This window comes from Cervus canadensis, chromosome 26 (genome assembly GCF_019320065.1).
Source record: "Cervus canadensis isolate Bull #8, Minnesota chromosome 26, ASM1932006v1, whole genome shotgun sequence".
Lineage (NCBI taxonomy): Eukaryota > Metazoa > Chordata > Mammalia > Artiodactyla > Cervidae > Cervus > Cervus canadensis.
In genome coordinates, this window is record NC_057411.1 from 50,839,940 (window position 1) to 50,863,621 (window position 23,682).

Here is a 23,682-nt window from a genome sequence, read left to right on the forward strand (position 1 = left end):
GCTGGAAGAGCCCCGCCGGCCTGGCGCCGCACCACCGGCTCTCCCAGACACAACTACTGACACACAGCAGCGGTCACGGCAAGGCCCGCGGGCCCGCTCTCTGCATAGCCCGCTCTTCACCCTGCGGATCAAGGGCCGCCCCGGTCTCAGCTGAGGCTTGGTGACCTCAGCACGGTCCCCGAGGGCCACCGTCTCGTCCCCCCAAGACGAGGCCCAGAGAAGGGAGACAGCCGACAGGGTGAGGGCAGAACCCACTGCCCACTGCCCACGGAGAGGCCTCCCAGAGCCCACATGGTGACCCAGCCCAGTCTGTCCAGCCTCCTCAGCCTGCAGGTGAGGAGCCGCAACCAGAGACGGGCCCGCTCGGGGTCAAACCCAGCTCTCGTCTCGACGATCAGAAGCAGGAACGCCCGACTGAAGGGTGAAGACACCCCAGTGGGGCAGGGCCGGGTCCCCGCTGGACAGTGCCGGGCATGCGGCGGGCGCTCCATGAGCACTTACGGAACAAACCCCAGCGCACGGGGCCGTCTAGCTTCCAATGGAGGCCAGGTCAGCTGAAGCTTTCCCAGGAGATTCTGAGGAGCAAGGTTTCCAGCTGACGTTCCTCCTGCCCAATCAGGCAGCGTCCAGTCAGAAAGCAAAGCCACCCCGACTGCCTCACAGAGCATCCCCGTAAAGAACCGCCAGCTGGGCCCCAGAGAACGGAGCGGGCAAAAGGGACCCACGATGCCAGGAGGCCGGGGTGGCACGGAAGAGGAGCTGTCTGAGCCTGCGGGCAGGGGAGCGGCAGGCGCGGCAGGACCCCAGCCTTGGACTCGGGCCTTCGGGGGCACGGGCGACGGCTGGTGTTGGGCAGAGAGGCCCCGGGAGGCGGGGAACCGCACGCTGGACGCGGGCAGCGGGGAGCACTGCAGCCCCCAGCCACTGCGACCAGAGCCGGGCGGCAACCCAGCTGGCCAGGGGGAGGGCGCAGAGCCCGTCCCGAGCCCGGCACAGGAGCAGGCCCCGGAGCTGAGAGACGAGAGCCGAGCGGCCAGCACAGCTCGTGAGGTCCGGCTCCTACAAACTCCGCCGTCAGGAAGAAGCCTAAGCCCAACATCCAATCAGTTTTAGAATCAACAGAAATCCACTTCCAACACAGCCCTGGACAAACATGCAGAGGTGACTCAGGAGATGTGTGAGCTGAGGGAGGGCCCCTCTTCACTGCGAATCACCCTCTTGAGGAAGAAGCAGAGACTGGGTCTCCTGCTCAACAAAGAAAAGGGCAAATGTGTTTCCTGTCGTTCAGTCACTCATTCGGTCCGACTCTTGGCGACCCCCGGGACTGCAGCACGCCAGGCTGCCCAGGTCCTTCACCATCTCGAGGACTTGGCTCAAATTCACGTCCATTGAGTTGGTGATGCCATCCAACCTCTCTATCTCATTCTCCTGCCACCTCCTTCTCCTTTCGCCTTCAACCTTTCCCAGCACCAGGCTCTACCTGCAGAAAATTCTTGAAGAGATGGGAATACCTGACCATCGTACCTGCCTCCTGAGAAACCTGTTTGTGGGTCAAGAAGCAACAGTTAGAATGTGTACAAAAGGTCAGTCAAATCAAGACAGAAAATTAAGGAATATGCCTGTTTATTCAATAATGTCTAAGAGACAGGCAGTCATCAAGAGTGAAAACAGAGACTTGTTCAAAAGACAGAAAAACGGTGTGTGGCAGAACTTCCAAGCCAATAAAGGAGGTGATGAAGGAAGCAAGAAAGCCAACAACAGCCTTGAAAACAAAACATACCAACAGGCAGGAAAGGAGAAGCCTAGGAAAAACAGACTTACAGGCAGCACACAGCAACGTCATGGAACCAAGACCCTACATGGCAGTGATCTCAATAAACATAAATGGACTAAATTCGCCAATTTACTCCAGTCTTACTCCTGAGTCTCAAAACATCAAATTGCATCAGGGTAAACATCCAACTACCTGCCACTCATAGTAACAATCCTAAAACATGAAAAAATGGAAAAGTTTATTAAAGACAGAAAATGCTGACTCAGAGAAGGCTTGTGTAGCCATGTATAACAGATAAAACAGATTTCACCTCCAGCGGAGGTTTTTAAATAAAAGATTCAATATGCCAAAATGAGAAGAAAGGGAGGAAAGGTGGAGAAAAATGCTACCATTGGTTTTATGACTTCGTGAGGTTAGGATAAACTTGACACCAAAACTAAACAATGAGAGAAGGGGAAAGTGCAAGACAGTCTCACTCTAAAGTACGGATGCAAAAATCCTGCAAGAATACTAGCAAGCCAAACCTGCAGTGAATAAAAAGACAAGCAGAAGTCAGGCTTATCTCGGGAATGTAAGCCGGGTTCAATATTTAAACTCTATCAGTATAATATACTGATATTATATTAGCATTTTTAAGGAGGAAGCCCATTTGATTGTCTCAATGAGTACAAAAGAACCAAAAAAGAAAGGCTAAAATTCAACACCCATTCATGATGCCAAGTATTAACAAGTAGGAACAGAAGTAATCCTGACAAGGCAGCGGTACATAGAAAGAAGCAAATCCACTGTACTTTTGAATATCACAAATGATGTCATGTACAATTTTTATGTATGTACCACTTATAATAGTAACAAATCATATAAGGTATCTAGAAATCAGTCTGGTCAAATAATCTAAGAACCAAAGTAGTCAACAATGTTTATGAAGGTATTTATGAAGGTATACGATTTTACTGAAAGAAAATCTAAACACATGGCGAGAGGTACCACTTTCACGGATAGGATAGGGTATAGGATATTTCTTCCTGGAGATGCTGTCCCAATTAAACAATCAATAGCAATTTTTTTGGAGAATTTATTAGCTGATTATAAACTCTGCATAAAAGAGGAAGGCTCAAGCAATGCCAAGATCAGATCAGGCATATCAGACACAAAGCTACAATTCTGAAAGAGAAGGGTGGCCGGGGCACTGACAGAGGAGGTCAGAGAATCGAGACCCACACGTACGTGGATACGTGGCACATGGCACCGCTGGGCCTCCTGAGAACGTGAATTCAGTGCTTCCGACTGGTTGTCCACACAGAGGAAAAAATTAACTTGTCACCCACCTTATGCCACACACAAAAATCACCTCCATAAAATGTTAGGGGGAAGAAAAGGAGAAAATCTTTCAGAGGTCAGGGTAGTAGGGAATGTGTTAAATCACATTCATGAGAAGAGAAATGCAAGAGAAAGGCGGACAAGCTGGACAACATCAACGGCAAGAACGTCTGTTCATCAAGGTGACACTGCATGGGGAACACCGAGAGGGCGTTCCGGGACTGTGCGTGATCGGCAGAGGTTAACAGCCAGAGTCTGTGACTCCTGCCCATCGGAGAAGACAACCCAACAGAACAACGGGCCAAGTTTTCAGGAGGCCCCTCAACAAAGAGGAAATCACATCTTTGTGATCAGGGAATGCAAACTAAAGCCACAAGATAACACAGGTTAACGGAAAGTGGAGGAGCCTCACAAAGGCAAGTTTCAGCAAGCACGCGGGGCAATCTGAGCTTAGAGGAGCGGGTGCAGGGCTGTTGGGAAAACCGCCTGCTTCTGCGTGGTGAGGGCATTGTGAGCAAATTTTACTGAGCTTGGAACCTGGACGAAAAGCCTCCAAGTTGTGGGACTCAGCGGTTAAACTAGGACGGAACAGATGGTGAGAACTCCAGGACATTTCGGAGGAGCGTGGCCTCAGACACCTCCCGAGAGAGCTGGTCTTGTGTTCCTCCTGGAGACCTACCTGGACTAACGGCTGAGCAGAAGGCCTGGACTCTCCCCTGGGCGCAGAGAGGCCGTGCGCAGCGTAGAGGCTTCCCTCCTCTCTCGGGAGGGGAAGGGGCGGCACGGGTAGAGGCTCCTGGACCCCTGTCTGGGGGGCGTGCAGGGTGACACCGGGTACGGGTCTCACTGCTTCGGTCTGGGGCAAGGACTGGGCACCAGGAGCCACAACACTGGCAGCACCGTCCGTCAGTGATTCCATCCGCGCCTGCTCCGGGGACCCGGCTACCGTCGGCACGAAGGCACAGAGACCAGAGGCTTAACACTCGGCCCTGCTACAGAGCAGCCCTCCCATTCTTTGGACAGACCCTGAGAAAGGCCTTCAATTCACAGCTGGAGATGTGTGCAAGAATGCTCACCAAAGCATCGTCTGTCATTCTGTTAATGGCTGTGTGTGTTTGAGTGTGTGTGTGGGGGGTGAGTGTGTGTGTGAGTGTGTGTGTGTGGGGGGGTGTGTGAGTGTGTGTGTGTGTGTGTGGGTAAGTGTGTGTGTGTGTGAGAGTGTGTGTGTGTGTGTGTGTGTGGGCGAGTAAGTGTGTGTGAGTGTGTGTGTGTGTGTGTGCGCGTGCGCGGTAGTGCTGGTGGTATACTCATACGATGGGTTATTATATAGCTAAAATGATGAACTGCAGGTGAAGATAATATCATGGAGAAGTCTTTGAAGTGACATGGCTTATTAGAAAACAAGTTACAGAACACTGTCTTATAAAGCCATTTAAAGCTTAAGAAACAGCAAAACTAATCAATACGGGATTCAAGCACTTCAAACCCTTCTGATTCTGGCAGGAACGTGGTGGCCACTTAGCTGGGAACATTCTCCCTTTTCCTGGCAACTGTCTAAAGCCAAGGACGGGAAGCAGTGGCCCTACTACGTCCCCGCTCCCTTGCTGCCCACCTCCTTCACCTGAGTGTCCTCCCCTCTGCACTCCACACAGTGTTCAGCTCCTCTGGAAGCCCTGCCCCGCCGGGTCCAGGAGGGGCCGAGCGCTTCCCCCCGGGGGAGCATGGGGTGCAGGTGGTCAGAAGGACCGCCTCCTGCAGAGCGAGCTAGCACAGAGAGCCAAGGGGCCCGGCGTCCCATCCCAGCATGCTGTCCCGGTGTCCCGCCCCCACACCCCCCGCGACCCCACGTGCCGGCATGCCGTCCCCGCGTGCCATCCCTGCGTCCTCGCGTCCCATCCCGGCATCCCCACATCACGTCCCAGCGTCCCCGCGTCCCTGCGTCCCCAGGCATGCCATCCCACGTGCCATCCCTGCGTCCCCATGTCCCAGCGTCCCATCCCGGCATCCCCAAGTCCCCTCCCAGTGTCCACGCACCCCATCCCGTCGTCCCCACATCCCCACATCCCGGCGTCCCATCCCAACGTCCCCGTATCCCGTCCCAGCATCCACGCATCCCGTCCCGGCGTTCCTGCGTCCCCATGTCCCGGCATCTCATCCCGGCGTCCCTGCATCCCGTCCCAGCATCCAGGCATCCCGGCGTCCCTGCGTCCTAGCACCCCTGCATCCCCAAGTCCCGGCATCCCATCCCGGCGTCCCTGCATCCCGTCCCGGCGTCCAGGCATCCCGGCGTCCCTGCGTCCCGGCACCCCTGCATCCCCACATCCCGGCGTCCCATCCCGGCGTCCCCACGTCGCATCCTGTTCTGGCGTCCCCGCGTCTCATCCTGGCGTCCCCATGTCCCATCCCGGCGTCCACGCTTCCCATCCCAGTGGGTGTCCCCGCATCCCCACGCCCCAGCGTCCCCGCATCCCATCCCGGCGTCTACGCGTCCCATCCCGGCGTCCCCGTGTCCCGTCCCGGAGTGCCGTCCCCGAGTCCCCACGTCCCTGCGTCCGTCCCAGGGCAGGGCACCTCCACCGGCAGGCGGGCGGGGCGGGCCCTGTTATCTCCCAGACCAGCTGACTCTCCCCATCATCCTCAGCTTCCTCCACCACCGACTCTGAGAGCCAGGTGTTACTGAGCAAGGGCGCTGTTTACAAGGGTGGAAGATCAAAGCCGCTCTTTTCAGAGGCAGTTAAATCACCAGGCCTCGCCCAGCCTTTTTAGTATTCTCTAGATGTTTTTTTTTTTACAGTCTATTTTAAAACTTCCTCTCATTGTACTAGAAGAGAGGTCAGTCTGTTGAATCCGATACTGTCCTCGCGGGAGGACGGATGAGCCTTTCCTTAGCAAAGCCGCAGAAATACCGATAAGGCTTCCAGCACCAATCCTCACTTTGATCTTAATAAAGAATTACTAACATAATTTTAAGTTTTTTCTTCAAATGCGTTCTTTTTAGTTGAGTAAAACATGTTCAGATTCCCATAATAAAAAATCAAAACAACAAAAAAATAAAATTCTAGTGGTCTGGACCCTTCCCAGTTTTCACTTACTGCCCTGGGTAACTAGTATTATGCGTTTGAAGTGTTTCCTTTTCATTTCTTCTATATGTTTACATAAAAACATGTGTACACTTTAAAATGCATAGGTTTATTTGGGGGGTATTGAAATGCCTTAAACAAAAGCGGGGCCATATTAAATGTGCACGTGTGACCAGCTTGCCCGCTCCCTGGGCTGTCCCCACGGGTGACTCTCCACCCCACCCACCTCCCACCTGGCTGCACACCCCCCTCCCCTGCAGCAGGTGTATCCCCATGATGAGGCCGGGCCCACGAGGAGCAGAAAGAGGGTCCCCGCAGCTTCTGCTGGGCCCCCATCGCCCCCTGCCCCCCTCCTGCAGACCACCTCCGCTCCCCCCCATCCTCCTGCAGGCTGGAACGTGGACAGACGCTGTCTCACCCCTGCGGAGCGGCTGTCTTCAACCTCAAGTTCATGTGCAGGCACACGTGGGACCATGGAAACAACAGGAAGGAGGAACACGGATCCTGATGAAGAGGGAGCCTCCGTGCCGGCCCTGGGCAGCCCACCCAGGCCGACCAGGGGACAGCACAGCCCTGAGGGTTCAGGCCATACAAAGGCCTGTGTAACAGACTGAAACCCATCACTTGTAAATGAGCGCATGTGGCCTACCGTACGAAAATACATCATTCTTCACGCCATTGTCAACAAGCACGTTTTATTCAATCAAAAAAGTTTCAGTGACGACCACTTCTGCCAGTTTGGAAATGACTCACCCTTGAAAGCCTCCCCTCCTGCGTCCCCCGAGAGCCCCTCTGGGACGGCTGACCTGACACTGGCCTCCGGACACCTGGAGAGGTGTTCACCTGCACAGGCAAGAGTTAGAAAATGCCTTCCCTCCAGGCCTCACAGCAGAAAGGGGTCCCAGAAAGCCAAGATCTGGACTGAGGCAGGGTACACAGGATAGAGCCCAGGTAAAGGCGCATAATGAAGAGAGGACCATCTGGACACAGAGGTGATGGGGCTTGGGGACCAACTGGTGACCGAACGCGGTGTTAAGAGTCCTGGTAACAGCTGGCTTCCTTCGCGCAGACAGAATAGAAAGTCTGTGTGCCAGGAGTTCCGACGGGAACATTTAACACAAAGAGCTGTTGAGCATGACATGGAAGCAGTCATGAGCACCAGAGGGGGGAGGGAAGAGAGAGACAGCGCGCGCCCCTCCGGGGCCCCTCCCAGCCTGGGGTCAGGCCTGCTTGCCCCCACTGGCCACAGGCTACCCGCTCAGGGGCACAGCCGGAGGGGCTGAAAAGGAAACGCTGGTGAGAAGTCCCCTGGGGCATGCAGAGCTCCCTCGGGGCCCTGGAGGGCCGTGCCTGCCCGAGGGCTGTGCGGCAGGGCAGAGCCGGCCCATCAGGAGCGAAGGCCCAGGCAGGTGACAGGTGCCCGTCTGAGTGGTGGAGGCGCCACGCGCACTGGGCCCCTCCGCGAAGACCGAGAATGACCAGCTCCAGGCACGCGGCGGAACCTCTGCGCAGTCAGCCACTCAGCTCTAAGTGAAACATGCCAAGGCCCCGAGGTCACATACAACGAGGAAGGCCCTGGACCGAATTCGCTCGGAAAAGCCCGTGCAGGAACCTAGCAGACACAAAGATGCTGCGTGGGGACGGGGTTGCAGGGAGGGCCGCAGAGGGCGCAGGGGCGGGGCGGGGCCAGCCGGGCCGGAGGGGCGGGGCCGGCGTCCCAGGCGCTCCCTCTCAGCACCAGGCACTCAGCACCGTCTTGGATGCTGGAGCTGGGCCGCGGGACAGCACTCTGCCTGCAGGGCCGTGCTGGTTCCCGCGGGGCCGTCAGGGCCACATTCTCCCGAGGCCATCGCCCGGGGGCAGCCTGCTCCCCGGCAGCCAGCGCCGCCCAGCAGCCCGCCGCCCGCGGGCCTGCCCTCTAGGCTCTAAGTCTCTGCCTTCACCCCCTCTGCTGCTTCCTCCGCAGGGTTCCACTCGCACTCCGAGGCGGTGAGCCAGCTCTGGCCTGGTTCTTCCTGATAACTTCTCCCCGTTCAACTCGTAGGCGTGTTTTCTGTCTCCCAGCCGGATCCTGACGGACACAGCCTGGTTCTGCACAGGGTAAGACACTGAAGCCACAGGCTCCACGGAGAGAGGCTGACGGCAATTCCAGACCCACCTACCCAACCTTCCACCATCTCTGGCCTCGCTCCCTCCCACGCCTAACGCCTCTTCCTCTTGGCGTTCCTGGCACTTCCGGCCTCCATCCCTTCCTGGCCTGTCCTCTGCTGATGCAGACAAGCCTCACGCCAGCTCAGGCCAGGCCAGGAGGGACACCGGGAGCCCCAGCTTAGGACCCTGGAAGCCTCTGCCACTCCAGCTGGGGCCGTGGGGTTAGACTGTGCTAAAATGAGGAGAACCCACTTAGCAAAGAGCAATGGATACACTTCCAGAGACTGGAGCTGGGATGCAGCAAGGTACAACCTATTACTAATTTATTACTGTACCACTGACTACAATTTATTACTACTTAGATAAATTGTGTGTCCGTCGCATCGCAGGACGAACGCCACCTGACTACTGGCAAGTCGCTGGATGCGCATAAACCCTACTCTCATCAGTAAGATGATGAGCTCACAGCATCCCCATTCAGGTCAAACAAGGAGATAAAGCAAACGCTATGTCGCCACTCCCCAGCACGGGAGACCTCCCTTCCGTGCCAAGGGCTTCGTTCTTCTGTCACAGTTTACACTGTAGTAACTGCCAACGCCTTCGTTTTCACTACATTTTTGTTCAAGGTGAAAGAACATTAAAAAGAAGTCCAAGACCCTCCTAAGTACAGACCACTGATCTCTGACAAAGGGTCAAAGATAATACAAGAGAACAATGACCGTCTTTTCTACAAAGGGTGCTGGAACAACAGGCATCCACAGCCAAAAACTGAATCTAGACACAGACCTCACACCCTTCAGAAAATTAACTCCAAGTGGATCACAGACGTCAGTGTAAAACAAAAAATCAAAAAGCTCCTAGAAGACAGCACAGGAGGAAACCTGGAAGACCGTGGATTCAGCGACGTGTTTGGTACAGCACCAAAGACACGATCCATGAAAGAAAGAACTGGTAAGCTGCTGGACTTCATCAAAATGAAGAGTTTTTAGTCTGTGTGAAGGCCTATTATCCAAAACAAACAAAGAACTCTAAAAACTCAACGGTAAGAAAACACACAATCCAGGACTCAGGGCTCCCCTGGCAGCCCAGCGGTTAAGACTTCACACGTTCAGTGCAGAGGGCACGGGTCTGATCCCTGGTCGAGAGAAACTAGGACCCCATATGCCATGCAGTGTGGCCAAACAACCTGATAAAAAATGGGCCAAAGATCTTAGCAGACAGCTCGCCAAAGATACACACACGATAAGTAAGTATAGGAAGAGACATTCAACATCACATGTCTTCAGGGAGATACAAGTTAAGACAATGAGATACCACTACACGAGTGTCAGAATGGCAAAACGCTGAACACTCACATGCAATTGGGGCCAGAACGTGAAGCGACAGACACTTTTCATCATTGCTGGCAGAAATGCAAAATGGTGCAGCCACTTTGGAAGATACTTTCTTACAAAGCAGCACACACTCTGAGCCCACAATTCAGCAATGTCCCTCCCTTGGAGCTTACGCACAGAAGTTGAAAACTTACACCCACACGAAAACCTGCACACAGATGTTTAGATCAGTTTTATTCAGAGCTGCCAGAACCTGGAAGCAACCAAACTGTCCTTCAAGTGGGGAATGGATAAATACACCGTGATGCCTCCAGACAATGGAATGTTGTTACTGCTAAAGGAAAATGAGCTAACGAGCCATGAAAAGACAAGGCTAAGCGAAGGAAGCCAATCTGAAAAGGCCATAGCCGTGTGCCATGCTGGCATTCTGAAAGAGCGGAACAGTGGAGACGGTGAAAGCCTGAGTGATGACCAGGAGCTGACAGAAGGGCGGGGGGAGCAGGCAGAGCATGGAGCATGTTTAAGGCCGTGAAAACCACTCTGCGTGATCCACAACGGTGAGTACACGTCCTTATACATTTGTGCAAGCCCGCAGAACACACACGAATGACCCTAGCAGAAACTGTGGAGTCAGGTCTGCTGATGGTGACAAAGGTCCCTTGGGGGGGAACGGGGACAGGGGTGGGGGAGGCTGTGCACCTTTGAGGACAGAGCTGCCTTTCTGTGCCTTCCCCTCACTTTCATTATAAACCTAAAACGGCTCTAAAAGACAGTCTTTTGAAAAACAGAAAGAAGAAAGGTTTGAACCATGAACCTGCTTCATCCTGACAGCTGACCTCAGACAAGTCCTTGGCCCCTGGAGGACCAGTCAGCGGCCTGCAGGGGCACAGAGCACCCATGGTCCGGGGGTCCCTGAGGTCAGACCCCCGCCCCTGAGGAGCCTGAGACCGCATGGAGCTGGACGGGGCCGATGGGCACTCCCACCCAGTGGACAGACGTGAGGCGCACTGCCGTCCACCGGACAGACAGACACCCTGCGTCCAGTCACTGTGAGGTTCCCCGACACAGCGGCCATGGGGAGAACCCACTCGCGGGGTACGTACTCAGAGAGAGGGCCAACGCCTGTACTTCAGATAACGCTTTGGCCACCTTCCGGGGCCTCCCCTCCCCAGCACCCCCCTACCCAACAGGGAAGCCCAAGCGGAAGCTGCCGCCCACCCGTCCACGCCACAGGTGGCCCAGCGGGAGCGGGTGGGAAGGAGACCCTGGCCAGGCAGCTCAGACCCGGGGAACTGGGGGAGGGGCCCTCGGGGGCAGAACCCCCGAGCCCGGCCACTGTGGGAACGTGGTCAGGCCCTGTGATCACAGCTGTGTTTACGGAAGCACAGGTCTGTGCTCAGACACAGCAGAGGGTCACCCGGTCGTCGTGGGAGGGGAAACCCTGAGAGACTCTCCTCTGTCTCTAAGTTTTCTTTCATGTGTATCCCACCAGACCTGGGAAGGGGTCAGGTCGCGAGGAGGACAGCCTCAGACTCCACAGCCCAGCCCCTCCTCTACTCTGCCCCAACCCGACCAGCCAACCCCTTCTGGGGCTTCTCCCGGGATTTTCAGCTTCTGGGAACAAAGGTGCGAACAAACACAGAAAAGATACTTTAAATCACAAAGGTCCTCTGAGAACAGTTCCTCTCAAACCATCTGAGCTGCGAGCCAGCCCCCCTTGTTCCAGCCGGCACCCCGTGTCTCAGCCCTCCCGCCAGCACCTGCTGGGGGCCCGGTCTGGCTCAGATGGTACAGAACCCGCCTGCCAATTTTGGCAGGTTTGATCCCTGGCTCGGAAAGACCCCTGGAGGACGAAATGGTAGCCCACTCCAGTACTTGCCTAGGAAATCTCATGGACAGAGGAGCCTGGCAGGCTACAGTCCATGGGGTGGCAAAGAGCTGGGCACGACTAAGGGACTCACACTTGGACTGTGTATTCCAAGCCTGTCCTGAGCTGTCTGCAGCCGACTTCAGCTGGTGTTTTCTCATAGCAGCACCTCCTGGGTGGAGGAAACGCCTCGGGGAAGCTCCCCGTCCCAAAGGGAATAGGCTGAGCATCCAGAATTTGCCCCCATGGCACCCACCACAGCAGGAAAGGGTGGGAAGCAGGGAGGAGGGCCTTACCCTAACCAGGTGCTCACCGCCCCTCCACCACCACCTGTCCCACCTGGGCCCCACCCAGAGCCCGGCTGAACCCGAGGGAGGTGCTGTGAAGCCACCAGAGGCCACCTGGGCCAGGCGGGAGGAAGCGGGCACGGGGGAGCGAGCCACGCAGGTAACTGACCGAGTCAGGAACCACGCTCGCCTCCCCAGCCCTCCCTCCAGCCTCACCTTTTTGTCTTCCTTGGTCTTCCTAACACTTCGATGGGGGCCGAAGATGTTCTGCACGCCGAGGGCCTTCCTGGCCCAGTCCCTCCGCTGGGTGCTGGGCGGGGGCTGGGCCGGGCTGCCCTCCACGCGGTAGCGGTCGGCGGGAATCTTGCTCATGGGCGGGGGCAGCGTGCCGCAGTTGATGCTGGACCAGCCATCCGTGGAGTCGGTGTAAGACTCCTGGTCGCTGACGTGCCCGCACTGCCACTCCTGCAGCACGTGGACCGGGAGCCACCGCTGGCCAGAGCCACCGCCAGGGCCCGCGGCGCCCCTCCGGGAAGGCGGGGCCGGACACCTCAGGGGGGCCGGGGGGCCCTCCGCGTGCGGAGCAGGCCCCAGGTGCTTGCCGAGGTCCCGGCACCTGTCAGCCTGCGGGGCGGCCTCGAACGGGGCCCCCTCGGGGTCGAGGCAGAAGGCCCCGTTCCAGGGGGCGGCCCAGGGCTGGGGGCCCCTCCCGCCCGCGCCCTCCCAGGCGCCGCCGCCAGGGCCGTGCCTGCTGGAGGCGGCGCCCAGGTCCACCACGAGCACGCGGCTGCTCCTGTCCTCGGGGCTGAAGTTCCCGATGCCGCTGTCGCTGTTGCTGCTCGTGCTGGTGTTCTGGTGGGCGTCGGCATCCCCGTCAGCGAAGGCCCGGGCCCGCACGCCCTCGATCAGCTCGCCCATGTCCCGGTAGAGCACCGAGATGAACTGCAGCACGGGCAGCGAGGACGCGGGGAACTCCAGGCAGCCGTTGGTGTCGGGGTCGGCCGTGCACTCAAACCCGAAGCGCCGGGCGATGCCCTGGTGGATCTTGTGGCTGAACAGGTCGGGGTCCACCATGAACACGTGGCAGGACGTCCGCAGGACGCCGTCCTCCTCCTGTGCCAGGCTCCCATCATCACCCGCCTGCATGGTCACCAGCCCGAAAAACCGCCGGTCGTCCGGGCACACGGCGCTGAAGGCCAGCCTCTCGGCCGGGTAGCGGGCCAGCACAGCCGCCTTGTCCGTGCACAGCTGCACGCAGTCGTGCATGACCTTCATGGTCACCAGCGAGTGGATCTTCTGCTCAGCCCGAAGGCGCCGCAGGCAGCCCCGGATGGCCTGCACGCTGTCCGACTCCAGGCTGCAGCCGGTGGACGGCAGCTCGATGGAGCCCAGGTAGCCCACGACCATGGCCACGTTGAGAATGCTTGCATCCAGCCCAAAGTCCTCAGGAGCCTCCAGCCCCGCACTGAAAGCAGAACCGTGGTTCCCCGCTTTGGGCGTCTCCTCCTTAGAAGGCAGGCTGGGATGTGGATTACTTGCACTCTCGTGTGCAAGGTCACACCGGCCGGCGGCCGACTCTGAAAGCGACCTCTGTTTCAGCTTCAGGGGCTCCGAGCTGCTGGCTCGAAGGCCAGGGTTTTCAAAGATCATGTTGAAAATCCCTCCTGACTGCATTTCCTCAACGACTCGCTCTGCCCTGTTTATTCCTAAGGCCTTAGAGTCGAGTTTGGGCTTCAGCCAGCCTTTTCCTTCGTAAAAGCCGACTTCTTCGTCACTGGAGCAGGACTCCAGGTGGCCGCCGCCCTCCGCGATCACCATGTGCAGGACCCCAGAGCACTTCCCGATTAGCTTCACCACGTCTTCGTGGGACGCCTTCTTCACGTTGATCTCGTTGACGGTGAGGATCTGGTCGCCGGCGCGGAGGCCCACGAGGTCGGCGGGGCTGCCCCTGAGGACGCAGCTGAGCACGCAGGGCGCCTGGCCGGAGAGCGTGAAGCCGTAGCCGGCCCGGCCCCGGGCCACCTCCACGCTGCGCAGGCGCGCGGGCGCCGGGTCCCCCGCTCGGAACATGTCCGCCGCGCCCCGTGCATCGCTCACCCCGCCGGCCGGCACATGGCGCGAGGCTGCCGGCAGCCAGCCCGGTCTCCTCGGAGGGGCGCCCTGCGGAGGAAGAAGAGAGAGCTGGTTGTTGAAGATCGCACCCTGCGCAGCGTGCTTGCTTAAACACGAAGGCACAGCTCACGGCGCAGCCGCCGCAGGGTAAACGCACAGAAGGGGCGCGGTCGCTGTGCAGCCCAAGGGGCCCCCTTCAGGGGCAGGCCTGCTGTCCTTCCGACCCCCTCCTCGGCCCGCCCCACCCCCGGTCTGAGGAGCACAGGACTCCAGCAGATGCTGCCCCCTCGGGTCTGGACGCCCAGAGGCGCGCCCCGGACCCCCGGCGCTCCAGCGGGCCCCTGCCCCGCCCCGGGGGTGTGCTGCAGAGCCCAGGGCTGAGCGGCGTCCCTAGTCCAGCCTGTCTTTGATCACCACTGCCGTCCACACCAAGTCCGCCCCCGGGGAGGGGTGTGGGCTGGTTTTCCCTCACGTCCCCCGCCCTCTCTGCAGTCATTGATTTTGAACAAGGCCTGGTGCTGGGAAAACACACCGGCCAGAAAAAAGTCCTGCGGGATGGAGGCCACCCCGCGGAACAGACGGGAGAAGCGAGGAGAGCAGGAATCTGTACTTAACTGTCCCAGGGGGACGACTGCACAGTGAAAAGAACTGGTTGTCAGCAGAAACAAACCCGGTCGGGGTCCCCAAGGCCACCCCGGGTTCCAGCAGGACAGGCAGGACTCGGCACATTCGTCCTCTCAGCTCTGATCCATCCCAGCGAAAAGCTGCGAAGCAGAACTAGCGATGGGAGAAGGTCCAGTGGGGGAGGGGGGTGGGGTCCAGGGGAGACGGGCGCCAGCTTCCAGAACCCCGTCCCGAGGACACACACGGACCCACAGAGACACGTGTCCCCAGGAAAGCCTGTCACAGACTCAGAGCCGGGGTTCTTACTGGGGGCCGGCCCGAGGGCCCCTCTGCGGGGCAGGCACTCAATCCAGCCCCAGGGAGAAGGGTGTGAGCGCAGACACAGCAGGGAGGCACAGAGAGCCCCCATCAGTGGGGCTGCTGGGGGCCCTGCCGACACCCCAGCTCCTGGACGCCAGCCCAAGGCCAGCCCCGCACATGGGCCTCTCGGAGGACGGCAGTCAGGCCCGCTGGGAGGACGCTCTCCTCACAAAACCCTTTAAAGATCACTTCCAAAAGCAGCACACTGAGTAGATTATACTGTGAAGATCCAGGATGTGATAGAACATGTTTTCTTAAAGAGTGTATGTTTTTTAAACAATTGTTTTAACATTGTCAGAAGAAATTCTCAGGAGTTGGGAAACAGCTTCCAGTAACAGAAGGCTAACACAGAGTAACTGACGCACCCTCACCAAACAGGGCGACAGCTGGGCAGCACGGGAAGCCTGTCATCACACAGCCACAGGCGCAGCTTCAAGGACGACGGGACAGCGGTCTGCAGGGTGTGTGTTTAATTGTTTTATGATGAACACAGAGTAATTTATTTCTAAAGTGAAAGTGAAAGTCGCTCAGTCGTGTCCAACTCTTTGGGACCCCATGGACTATACATAAAGTTCATGGAATTCTCCAGGCCAGAATACTGGAGTGGATAGCCTTTGCCTTATCCGGGGATCTTCCCAACCCAGGAATCAAACCCAGGTCTCTTGCATTGCAGGTGAATTCTTTACCAGCTGAGCTACAAGGGAAGCCCAAGAATACTGGAGTGGGTGGCCTATCCCTTCTCCAGCGGATCTTCCTGACGCAGGGATCGAAACGGGGTCACCTGCATTGCAGGCAGATTCTTTACCTACTGAGCTATGAGGGAAGCCCTAAATGACCATATTATTTAATATCTAAGTGATGCCAAATTAGTCACTTAAATATGATGACTGGAATTAACATCCATCAGTAAAAATGCGTGTATCAGAGTGTACCATGCACTGTCCTTCACTCTTCCTACTGGATCTCCTCCAGGGGTGTGGGCTGAAGCCCGCCCCAGATCCCTGGAACCTGTCAACTCACAAGGCCAAGGGGACCCTGCAGATGTGATGAGGGGAAGGGTCCCGGGAGGGAGGTCCCCCTGGATTCACGGGGTTGGGGGGGGTGGCAGATGACCACAGGGTCCTCGTCAGAGGGAGGCAGGAGCTGGGAGTCAGACAGAGGCCTTGGTGAGGGCAGCAGAGAGCAGAGCGCTGGGCCTGGAAGGTGGGGTGTGGGCCCCTGGGGGCCTCCGGGAGGGAGCAGCCCCTCCCCCACACGGGCTGCGCTCCACTCCCCCTCCCACCCAGTGGCAGATTCTGGACTCCTGGCAGCGCTGTTCTGGGGACTTTATACTTGGGAAGGCGTGTGTGTAAGATGTCTCTATTAGGTAGGTAACGATTGTTATTCCCATTTTGCAGATGAGGAAACAGAGGCACAAAGAAGTAACTTGTCTTCAGCTGCAGAACTGCTCAGCATCAGAGGTGGGCTTGAACCTGCTGCTCTAGGCTTCCCCCTCCCCACACAAAGGGCTTCCTAGAGGAAGCGGAGCGGTGCTGGGAGGAGACCACCAGCAGAGCCCTGCCCCTCACACCCACCCCCAACGCCAGCCTTTCCCAGCAGGGAGCGCCAGCCACCACCCTGGCTGCTGACACCAACACCCGCCAGGCACCGCCTCCCCCAGACACCCCTCGGGGACACACACACACACCCCAGATGCACGCTGACCTCCCTGCGCCCCGGCCGCCTCGTCCCCCAGCCCATTGCAGCCCTGCTCCACGGCCAGCCAGCGCACCCCCAGCCACAGGGCCCGAAGCCCTGGGAGGACCGTGGGCGGCCGCACTCATCGGGGCCACTTCCGGCCGCGCACCGCCACCCTCCAGCAGCGCCTTCACCCAGCCTTCACCTTGAGGGGCCCCTTTTCCACGGCCTGCCCCGACTCACCGCCGCCGGTGTCAGCAAGGCCCGTCACACGTTCATCGGGGTCTCCAGGAGCCTGCCACGCGCTGGACGGGGCCAGACACAGGGCTGTCGGGAGGGAAGGTCCCTTCCTGCAAAGAGCCCTGGGCAGGGGACGAGGAACCAGAGGCCCCGATAGCAGCAGCTTCTGGGGGTGTCTGCAGCCCTGCCGGCAGCTCCCAGGGGACCCGGGAGGCAGCACCCCTGCCTCGCTCCCTGTGGATCGCTGCTGCCAGCTCCCCGTCCCCGTCCCCTCTCCCTGAGGACCCGCTTCCTCTCTGAACACAAAGCATCCAGGTAGGCGACCCTGCGGCCTGACCGCCCGCTGAACTCTCTCCTAAGCGCCCCGTTTCCCGAGCTCTCAGCCGCCTGTCGCCTCTCTCTGCACGCTGATGCCCAGACACGACTCTGCCCCACACCCACCCACCCGCCCAGGCCCCCGGCGGTCCTTGGTCACCCCGCGTGCCCTCCAGGCCGTCGCCCCCACCCCGCCTCACTGTCCCTTGTCCCCGGCACCTTCGTCCCCCTGATGTCCCACCCTGGGCCTTCTCCACGCCTCTCCTCGTGCCAGCAGCCCCTCTCAAGGTCACGCGTGTCCACCCGCTCCTCCCTGGCCTCACACTGACCCTTCACCCCGGAGATCCCGCTGCAGGGCTCCCCCGGCCGCCCCACTTCTCCCACCCACAGCCGCTCCTGCTGCCCTGCCCACCGCACCCACTCCAGTCCACCAGGCGTCAGCCCGGGAATGCTCCTGCCCCCCATGTTCTCCACCCTTCTCCAAAGTCACTTGCAACCCCGGGGCCCTCAGCACCCCTGTCAACCCCGACACTCTCCCCCAGCCGTTCATGACCACCCAAACCCACCCAGGGGCCCAGCTCTCCCCGCCCTAAGGCCTATCTCTTCTGTTACGGAGAAGAAAAACAGCACCCGCCCACCCCTCCCTGACCAGCCCTCCCCCAGCAGTGTGCACCCTCCCCCCCTCCCCAGGCCAGCATCTCCCCTGGACCCTCAACACCATCCCCAGCACCTCGGGGTGGGGGCAGACCCCACCTGCCGGGGTCTGAAGATACGCAAACCTCCCTAAATAGGGAAGGAGCAGAGGCCTCCTTCCCCAGGCTGAGCTGCCGCTCCCCCGGGCAGCTTCTTAAGGGCTCGCCCGCACTGGGGGCCCAGGCCTTGGTGCCTCCGAAGACCTCTCACACTGGCCACCGAGGACCACACGAGCTGGCCCAGCTTCACGCGGTCCTCGCCCCCAGCCACTCAGCAGATTCAGCACGTGCGTGTCCCCCAGGCTCCGCCACGTGGCGTCTCTCCCTCCCCCAGAAACCACACCCACCCCAGCAGGGCCTCCCAGCCTCTGAGCTCCACCCGCAACTCCTGGGCAAGCTCAAGGGCACCACAAACTCAAAAGTCAAAACAAACCTTCTTCCCCAGACCACCCTCCGCGACTGGCCTGCCACCTCCTCAGTCGCATAGTGGGGGGCGGGGGGGTGGCCAACACAAGTGGGGGCTCCCAGACTCTCGAGACCCCGATCAGGACACGTGAGATTCACACAGGTGCATTTTCAACTGCAGAGGAAGGAACACTTCTGAATTCATTCTATGAAGCCAGCACCGCCCTGATACCAAAACCAGACAAATATATCACAAGAGTAAAAAAGTAAAGGCCAATATCACTGATGAATATAGCTGCAAAAATCCTCAACAAAATATTAGCAAACTGAATCCAACAACACATTAAAAGAGATCGTACACCATGATCAAGTGGGATTTATCCCAGGGATGCAAAGATTTTTCAGTATCTGCAAATCAATCATTGTGGTAGACCACCTTAACAAATTGAAAAATAAAAACAATATGATCATCTCAATAGACACAGAAAAAGCTTCTGACAAAATTCAACATCCATTTATGATTAAAAAAAAAAAAAAACTCTCCAGAAAGTAGGCATAGAGAGAACCTACCTCAACATAATAAAGGTCATATATGACAGACTCACAGCTAAGATTGTACTCAGTGGTGAAAAGCTGAAAGCATTCCCTCTAAGATCAGGAGTAAGGCAAGGATGCCCACTCTCACCTCTTTTATTCAACATAGTCTTGGAAGTCCTAGCCACAGCAATCAGAGAAGAAAAAGAAATAAAAGGAATCCAAACTGGAAAGGAAGAAGTAAAACTTTGCAGATGATATGATACTACACTGAGAATATTCTAAAGACACCACCAGAAAACTACTAGAGCTCATCACTGAATTTGATAAAGTTACAGAATACAAAATTAATACACAGAAACCTACTGCATTCTATTCACTAACAATGAACTATCAGAAAGAGAAACTAAGGAAACAATTGCATTTACTATCACATCAGAAGGAATAAAATAGTTATGAATAAACCTACCTAAGGAGTTTGTAAAAGACCTGTACTCAGAAAACTGTAAGACACCAATGAAAGAAATGGAAGACAACACAAACAGATGGAAATATATATCATGTTCACAGACTGGAAGAATTAACACTGTTAAAATGTCCACTCTACACAAAGTAATCTATAGTTTCAATGCAATCCCTATTAAACTGCCAAAGGCATTTTTCACAGAAATAAAACAAGTTTAAATTTTCTATTGAAACACAAAAGACCCTGAATACCCAAAACAATCTTGAGAAAGAAGAACAGAGCTGGAGGACTCACACTCCCCGACTTCAGGCTATACGACAAAGCTACAGGAAGCAAAACAGCATGGAACCGGCCCAGAAACTGACGTGCAGGTCAGTGGGGCAGGACAGTGAGCCCAGATGTAGCCACACACACTCACGGTCCACTGACCTACAGCAAAGGGGGAACGCACGCACAGCGGGGAACAGAGTCCCCGCAGCAGGGCTGAGATAACTGGAGAAATTAGAGCATTCTCTAACACCACATACAAAAATAAACTCAAAAAGGATTAAAACCCTAAATGTAAGGCCAGAAACCGCAACACTCCTACATGAAAACATAGGCAGAACACTCTTTGACATAAATCATAGCGATATTTTTAATCCATTTCCTTAGCAGAGGAAATAAAAAACAAAAAAATGGAGCCTAATTAAATTTAGAAGCTTTTGCACAGCAAAGGAAACTATCAACAAAATGAAAAGAACCTATTGAATGAGAGAAAATATTTGCAAATGATATGACCAGTGAGGGGTTATTATCCAAAATATACAAACAGCTAATACAACTTAACACCAAAAAAAGTCTGATTAAAAAAGTGGGTAGAAGACCTGAATAGACATTTTTCCAAAGAAGAAGTGCAGATGGCCAACAGGCACATGAAAAGATGCTGAACATTGCTAGTCATTAGGGAAATGCAAATCAAAACCACAATGAGATACCACCTCACACCTGTCAGAATGGCCCTCATAAAAAAAGAACACGAATAACAAATGTTGGCGAAGATGTGGAGAAAAGGGAAACCTCACACATTGTTGGTCAGGATGTAAATTGGTGCAGTCACTGTGGAAAACAGTATGGAGGCTGCTCAAAAACCTAAAAATTAAACTATCACATGATCTAGCAATCCCACTCTTGAGTATATACCCCCCAAAACAACACTAACTCAAAAAGATACATGCACCCCAATGTTCATAGCAGCATTGTTTACAATAGCCAGAACATGGAAGCAAACTAAGTGTCCAACAACAGACAAACAGATAAGGAAGATGTGGTAAACACATGCCATGGAATATACTACTGTCATTAAAAAAGAGTGAAATCTTGCCATTTGCAACAACATGGATGCACTTGGAGGGTATTATGTAAGTGAAATAAGTTAGAGAAAGACAAATACTTATCACTTACATGTGGATACCATTTGTATTATAATATCACTATATGGGGAATCCAAAAAATAGCCAGTGATTATAACAAAAAAGCAGACTCACAGACACAGAGAACAAAACGGTGGTTATTAGTGAGGAGAGGAATGGGAAGGGGCAACACAGAGGGGGAGGGTTAGGAGGTACAAACTATTACATATAAAATAAAATACAAGGATATGTTGTACAGTACAGGGAATACAACCAGTGTTTTATAATAACTATAAATGGAGTACAACCTTTAAAATTGTGACTCACTATATTGTACACCTGTAACTTATATGATTTTGTACATCAACTATACTTTGACTAAATAAGTAATTTGCCCTGCAAAAAGCAAAACAAAAAAGATGCAGCCTCAAGCAAAGGTTATCACAAACAAGGAACAACTGTGTAGACAGAGTCTGCAAAAACCCACAAATAACCGGGGCGGGAGGACAGTCCAGGGCCATGTCCACAGGGGAGCAGGGCACCCACCGCGGGAGAGGGAGAGGCCGAGAGGGTGGGTCCAGGGGCGACTGGGGAGGGAAGCAGAGGATGAGCTCAGCGACAAGCCTCTGGACTGGTCTGTCACTGCTGCCCTTGAGGCAGCCTGGAAGGGTTTCCCAAATGTGCAGTGTGTGTTTGGGGTCGGATGACTTAAATTGTAGATTACGTGGAAACACAAAATTATCCCTGGAGAACCTTAGAGGGAGCTGAAATCAAAGCCAGGCTTTAGCATTGGGTGGGATGTTTGACCTCATTTGACTTTAAAAAAAGAAAAAAGTGGGAAAGGAGAGAAAGAAACTGGAAGAAATAGCAGAGGGATCCTATAGCAGTTAAAAGAAAGAGAAGATCCCTCAGCCCCGCGCCCCACGAACTCAGGAAACACAGGCCACCACGCTCAGGTCTCTCAGACAGAGACAAGCTTGGCGCTTCATTACAAGTGCCAAGCCACAGCTTACACCAAATCTCCAGGAGTGTCCACAACAGGCTGCTTCTGCACAAGCAGCTGGTTACCACAGTGCCCGGGAACACAGCTCGAGTTACGGGTGGACGGGTGGAGGGAAGGGCAGATGGGGAGTGGGGAGGTGGATGGGAGAATGTAGGGATAAATGGATGGCTGGGGAGGACGGGAGAATGGATGGGGAAGGACGGATGGGAGGATTGATGGCAGAATGGAAGAATACATGGACGTGTGACGGACGGGGGAGGGAGGAATGAGTGGAGGATGAGAGGATGATGGGGAGACGGATGAATAAATGGATGTGTGGATACAGGGATGGATGGGGGATGAGAGGATGGATGGGGAGACGGATGAATAAATGGACATGTGACGGATGCAGGAACGAGTGGAGGATGAGAGGATGATGGGGAGATGGATGAATAAATGGATGTGTGGATACAGGGATGGACAGGGGACAGAGGAATGGATGCATAGGTGGGTGGACAGACAGGGGATCAGAGGATGGGTGAGCAGAGGGTGGAGAGTGGGTGGATGGAGGTACTGACTGAATTCATTAGTGGTGATCAATGTTTGCCCAATAACACCTGCTTGCCTAGTTGGTCCAAAAATTAATTGACCAGTTCCCAGAGGAACAGATAGACAAGAACCTTCCAATTCAAAGGGCCCATCAAGCACTAAGCAGGATAAGTGAAAAAGCCCCCCCAAACCTTCAGAGAGAAAGGTCTTGCGCGAAGGACGAGAACCTGCCAGCAGGTGTCCGAGGACAGCAGAGCCCAGCCCCCCAGGCGCTGGGCCCCCGCACGCGGGGCAGCAGGCACGTGGAGGCCGCGGCTGGGTGCTCAGGCCGGGACGCACCGAGGCTCTGAGAGTCAGCTGTGCTATCAGCGCCCCCCGCCAGGACTTCCACCTGTGGCAGCTGTAACAGGTGGGGCTGGTCAGAGAAGGCGGGTGTGCACCACGGCCACCTGAGTGTGATGGTCAAGCACAGGGAGGCGTGAGAGTCTGCGTCTACTGCACCGGCCGGCAGGGCAGGCCCCGCCAGGAGCAGAGGCCCTCTCAGCAGGGCTGGGCCCGGGCCCCACGCACACGCCGGCAGAGGCAGACTGAATCCACCAGCCAGCCAGCCAGCCAGGAGTGCTGCAGGCAGGGCCCCCAGACCCACCCTCCACTCTCTGGCCGGCGGCCACAGCCGGGCTCCCCACCCCCACCCCGAAGGACTTCTCAGCCTCTGCAGCAAAGAAGGAAGGACTCTTTTTAAAAGGCCCTCTGGTCAGGTAGCATCTCCTGAGTGCAGTTTCACCCATCCCCTGAAAACCAGAGGTACTAAAAGAGCTCTACTGACAGGCATCTGCCCAGGTCCACCCCACGTCCACCCCACAAACTCGTAGGAGGCCTGTGCCGGGCAGGTCTATTCTAGGACGAGGAAGACAGACATGGGCTCATCCAGGGGGAGCCCGTCCTGGGGGAACCCATCTGTGGGGGGAGCCGTCCTGGGGGAGCCGTCCTGGGGAACCCATCTGTGGGGGGAGCCCGTCCTGGGGGAGCCGTCCTGGGGAACCCATCTGTGGGGGGAGCCCATCCTGGGGGAGCCGTCCTGGGGGTCCACCCTCTGGCTGTGCCAAATGGCTGAGACGGCACGGCAGGCCCCTCCAGTCGGGGCCCTGACTGCAGCTGGGGGCCCGCCAGGCACGTCCTGTACGGAGACCCTGGAGCACCTTTCCTGGGGGGCAGGCGGAGGCTCGAATTCTTCCACTGTCTGACGAGCCACAGGGCCTGGTGGACAACAACCCCACGCAGCTCCCCAAGGGCAACAAATGGCTTGGGCCCCTCACCCGTACACCAGCCTCGCCTGTACCCTCCCCCCTGGATGTCCCTCCCAGACCACCCGCCCACCACAGGGCCCAGCACCAGCCCAAAAGGCAGGGATATGCAGGTGTGGGATGTGCGGGTGTGGGATGTGGGGATGTGCGGGTGTGGGATGTGCGGGTGTGGGGATGTGCAGGCGTGGGATGTGCGGGTGTGGGGATGTGCAGGCGTG

General features: G+C 56.4%; 1 protein-coding gene across 4 annotated transcripts in view; it reads right to left on the bottom strand.

Moving 5' to 3' along the window:
- RGS12 (regulator of G protein signaling 12) overlaps positions 1-23,682 on the bottom strand; it is a 118,212-nt gene that overhangs the window by 79,273 nt on the left and 15,257 nt on the right. Inside the window, exons 1-4 of one of the 4 annotated variants that reach the window (XM_043447662.1) lie at positions 18,267-18,385; positions 16,830-16,948; positions 14,541-14,689; positions 12,030-13,973 (exon numbers count right to left, since the gene is read on the bottom strand). In XM_043447662.1, the coding sequence (XP_043303597.1) occupies positions 12,030-13,973; positions 14,541-14,654 (2,058 nt within the window). In that variant the 5' untranslated portion in view covers positions 14,655-14,689; positions 16,830-16,948; positions 18,267-18,385. Of the gene's footprint in view, positions 1-12,029; positions 13,974-14,540; positions 14,690-16,829; positions 17,254-18,266; positions 18,386-23,682 lie in introns of those variants that run through there. The other 3 variants (XM_043447659.1, XM_043447661.1, XM_043447660.1) reach the window with 3 other exon arrangements.